At 37.0% G+C, this 4,501-nt stretch overlaps 1 protein-coding gene across 2 annotated transcripts; it reads right to left on the bottom strand.

Moving 5' to 3' along the window:
* Positions 1-301: 301 nt before the first annotated feature.
* LOC18604913 (uncharacterized) lies at positions 302-3,780 on the bottom strand. Of its 2 annotated transcripts, none has more exons than XM_088804443.1 (3): positions 3,378-3,780; positions 1,528-2,896; positions 302-761 (listed from the first exon to the last, which is right to left on the bottom strand). In XM_088804443.1, exons 1-3 carry the CDS (start codon positions 3,741-3,743, stop codon positions 517-519), a joined length of 1,980 nt encoding a protein of 659 aa, XP_088660569.1. In that variant the 5' UTR covers positions 3,744-3,780; the 3' UTR covers positions 302-516. The 2 variants fall into 2 exon arrangements, with proteins under 2 accessions (XP_088660569.1, XP_007037677.3); XM_007037615.3 differs by having other exon boundaries at positions 1,468-2,896.
* Positions 3,781-4,501: the final 721 nt, after the last annotated feature.

Raw genomic sequence — 4,501 nt, forward strand, 5'->3', positions numbered from 1 at the left:
CTCTTTGCTTCGCAATGTAGACGAGTAAGAACTCAGCAAATGACAATGCTAATCCATCACCCATTGTACTCGTGCTTCTGCTTTACCCAAGCGATAACCCTCAGTGCTGGTGAAAAGGATCAAAATGTTTGATTGCGTAATGGGGTTGCAGCTACGGTCCTAGAGCTCAGCTCATAACAAGGATATGGCCCTGGATTCTTGCTTCGACCATCAAGGCAGAAAGGACAAAATTGTCTTAACTAATACCCACAATCATTCATGGTAAGTGAGGGGAAAACCTGGAAAACATAATACTAAGAAATAGAACAAAGCCATTCTACTTTATTCACATGCTTTCAATGTGCTTCGGAACAAAATACACTAGATAAATTAGCTCCCAATTCAACTTACATTTGTTTTACAGAAAAACAACAAATGGGTCAAAGAGGGAAAATGGCCGTTTGACTGCAAGGGGAAGAGAATTGCAATCCCCCTTATGATTTATAAATATGTCAAAACGGCTTGGTAGTGACAACCTTATAAAGGTGCACTATGACCTTTCTCAATCATGATGGACCAAACAACATTCTTCACAAAAACATAAAAACACTCACGGCAAGAATTTGACATCAAAGTGGACTTATGTCGCAGTTTAATATCATCAGTGTGGCTACATACTGAGCTTGGAAAAGAGTGGATACTGGATGTCGAGTGCTGAAAACCACATGCTGCCAAGATGGTATGGGTGGCAAGCCTAGCTATCTCCTTGAATGCATCAACCCCTGCACACACAATATGTCATACTATGTTTCATAAATCAAAAAGCATCCAAGATACAATAACCTAGAGTTTACAATGGCAATGCCAAAAGAATATATTCATAATTTCACAAAAAATGATTGAAGGCATCGCAACTAGGCACACACACCCAAACAAAAACAAAAAAAAAAAAGGCTTTCCAGATAAATCTTTAAATCATTTAGGTAAACTCCTTTCACTTTTCATTTTTTTGGTGCTCCATTCTTGTTGAGGTGCTATTGTTTTGCTATATTTTTCTTTCATGTATAATATCAAATTTGTTGGCATGCTAGCCAGAACCCAAAGGATATTCCACAAACTTAATAGTACAGGTCCTTCAGCAGTTTAATAAAAGAGAAAAAATAGCTTAACACTTGGTGGTAATTAGAATACTTCTGCATTCAGGATGATAATAGATCTCAACATCACCTGACTCCATGGTCAAATAATTCCAGCCTCAACCAGATATGCATTATTGTTTAAGAAATACCATTGCATTTAATGCAGTAATTTACCTTGAATGTATTGCTTTGGGTTTAATGAATTAAAATTCCAAGAACACATTAAATACTAACTCTTTAATCTAGTTAGCAAGCATTCCTCAGACACTGGTTAGAGTAAAACCTTAATATAGTTCAATTGTAGTGATCATTCCTCCTATCCCAAATAAAAAAAAAAAAGTGATCATACCTAATCGTTTGTCTTGGTTTAGGAGCTTTAAATTGAGTTTAACAAGAGATTGGATCTCACATTTGACATTATCATCTCTTCTATCCTTGCTTTTGGAACAACTCTTCTCTAACCTGGTTCTCCTCTCCAGTATATCCAAAATAGATACACCAAAATCCAAGTTGGAATCTAATGAATCGGTAGATCCTCGTAGCACTGAACCAGCCGAACTAGTTGAACAAGAATATCCACCATCCTTGTTTGCATTCGATGATGATTCTTGACATTTATTTTGAGCATTTTTCACAATTGGCCTCACACCATTCACATGACAGTCATCATTTTGAATCTGGAACTTTGTAGATGATGAAGATGGAGAAAATCGAGGTGAATGAGAAGTAACAACTCTCTCACTGGATTGTATACTCATAACCATCCTCTTTTGCTTGTCCATCTCTGGAGATTTGTGTTTTTCCTTTTCTGTTTCATGATAATAATACCTGTAATGCATCTGTTTTCCTGTTCTTTCCTCATTCCTAGTTTCAATTTGCTGGATTTGCGATATATGAAGGCCTGAACTGCTGATTGCCTCTTTTAAAGCACTTCCCAGGCAAGGGGGTTTTGTTGAGGTCTGGTTAAGACTACTATTCCTTTTACAATTCTTTTGCATTGACTTGGCAATATTCATCATTTTCCAAGCCTTGTCAGTATCATATAAGTCTACCTTAGGCTCAACAAAACCGTTCTGAGAAGTAGATTGTTGACTTGTGGAAGAGGATGATTGTGGTTCACTTGAACTATAGTTAGATACTGATGCGAGAGCCAACGTACCTTTTCTACGGCTTCCACCACCAGATTCAACCATACTAGAAGAGAAACTTAATGATCTACTCTGCAATGAATGCCAATTTTCACGAAGAGCTCGTATGCGGCTGTGCACATTTCGACAAAGGCCCAATGTTCTTGCACCTGGTTCAGTTGAATTGCCCATGGTATTCCCACTTCTTTCAATTGGACCACTTACTTTATCCACAGCATTGCGTTCCCTTTTGGGAACGAGAGGAGGTGGCAAATAAGTAGGAAGTGAAGAGACACTTGCATTATGTCCACTAAATACTGGAATATTTGATCCTCGTACTATTTTGAAAATTGAAACATTTGCTTCCGCTAATAATTTTACATGAGAATTTCCAGAGATCATTTTATTATCTGTGTCAGTATCTACTTCAGTTTTTTCATGTTCAGACCTAGAAAGAGCACAATCGTGACAAAACCAGTCACCATCAGGCACAGTTGCACCCAAGCCAACACAATAAGTATGAGCAGCTGAATCACAGAGATCACAAAGTAGTAGAAGACTTTCATCAGCTATACCATGGCACACACTACATTTAACTTCTGCATAAGGATCAAAAGGCCCAGATGTTGCATTTCCACAGAGATGGTAAACCTGAAAAGGTAACAAATATCAGTCAAGGACAGCATCCATGTAGTAAATGATTCTATGACCTTTTTTACTAGTGAACTCCACCTCTTTAACTGACAAAAAAAGCCCAATGTCCAACTAAGAGCATGGTAACTTGGTTGGTGGCATTTTTGCACTTCATCTCAAGATAGGGCAAATAAAACTTTCCTTGAGTGAATGATACACAAGAATTCAGTCAGGTATCAAATTGCCCAAAGCAGAATTTTAGCAGAACAAAAGAACAATTATAACGAAAAATAGTTTCCCCAAATGTCAGTTATCCTCCTCATATAGCCCGTCTCTGTAATTATAATAATTAAATTTCTAAAAACATTGATCATAGAACTCGATTTAACAGAGCACGCCAAAAAACTAAACTCAAATATAAAAGCAATTAACTATCATAATTATTTTATAAAACAGAAAAAAAAGCACTTAAACTCGAAAACGATAAAAGAAACGTCACCTGGTCTCGCTGAGGGATGTTAACGACCCGTTCTGAAGTAAAGACAGCTTCCTTGGGCGGTCTACGAATGGCGGTGAACCTGCGCTTGCACATGGGGCAACGCGACTCCACCTTGGCCCATTCCATGATGCAAACGAAGCAGAAGAAATGATCGCAGCTGTCGATTTTGCCTCTGATGGCCCTTCTTCCACCGTCCGATAAGCATATTCCGCATTTATCGGAATCTGAATCATCGTCGTCCCGCGATTGTTGTAGGTGATGACCACTGGGCTCGTCCTGGATGATTGACTTGGAATTAGGGGTTGTGATTTTGAGGCGTTTGTTTGGGGAAGGAGATGGCGAGTCGGATGTTGAGTCACCCGCCATTTTTTGTCTTCCTAATTCAGCCGTCTTGGTTCCTCGCGTTCACTCATCAGAAGTTAATAAATGAGAATCCAACTCTGTTATGAAGCAAGGCCTTGGATTGGGTCTGTTGGGCCTCACCCAAACCACTAACGGGGTAACTTTTCGCACTTGCAAGCCCGTTAGACTTTAAATCATTTAACATTATGATTATGATACATAATAAATTGAATGACCTAAAGCCAGTCTTACCCTAAAAGTACACACCTTTAAGCGTGCAAAGTCACTTTTTTTTTTTATGTTTTTATTTTCTTTTGCAACTAAATTCTGGGAAGGAAAATGTAATCCCATCTTTTTGTGTTGACAATTAACATAAAGAAAGCTATCTTGTGATTTCAGTTTCTTTTTTACTTTCTGATCATCAATTATTTACCTAACACCCTTAACTAACTTTCGACCCCATGAGATTTTTCTTAATAACCTCTATTCTCGCAGAAATTAAGCTATTAATTTTACCTAATAAAATTAACAAAATGTTATCAATTCAAAGTTAACCTATTTATTCACACTTCAAAATACTTTTGTACATTTTCCTAAAAAATATATTTTTGTAATTTTGCTATGTAAAATTAACAACTTAATCTTTTATGGCAACAAAAATTATTCATAAGATGCTATTAAAAAAACATTCACAAGATTTTAATTGAGAAAAAATAAATCAAGAAATCTCAAGTGAAAAAAAGTTAAAAATCAAAAGAATTGTAATTGTGGTTTACCCAAAA

Source organism: Theobroma cacao, chromosome 3 (assembly GCF_053813885.1).
Source record: "Theobroma cacao isolate CCN51 chromosome 3, ASM5381388v1, whole genome shotgun sequence".
Taxonomy (NCBI): Eukaryota; Viridiplantae; Streptophyta; class Magnoliopsida; order Malvales; family Malvaceae; genus Theobroma; species Theobroma cacao.

What these genes read in the sequence shown, in the direction of transcription:
- LOC18604913 (XM_007037615.3), bottom strand. Translation starts at nt 3,743, where the DNA reads ATGGCGGGTGACTCAACATCCGACTCGCCATCTCCTTCCCCAAACAAA. An exon ending in ACATCCCTCAGCGAGACCAG is followed by an intron (nt 2,897 to 3,377) that starts GTGACGTTTCTT and finishes TTACCTTTTCAG; the next exon opens with GTTTACCATCTCTGTGGAAA. An exon ending in AAACCAAGACAAACGATTAG is followed by an intron (nt 762 to 1,467) that starts GTATGATCACTT and finishes TTGTGTGTGCAG; the next exon opens with GGGTTGATGCATTCAAGGAG.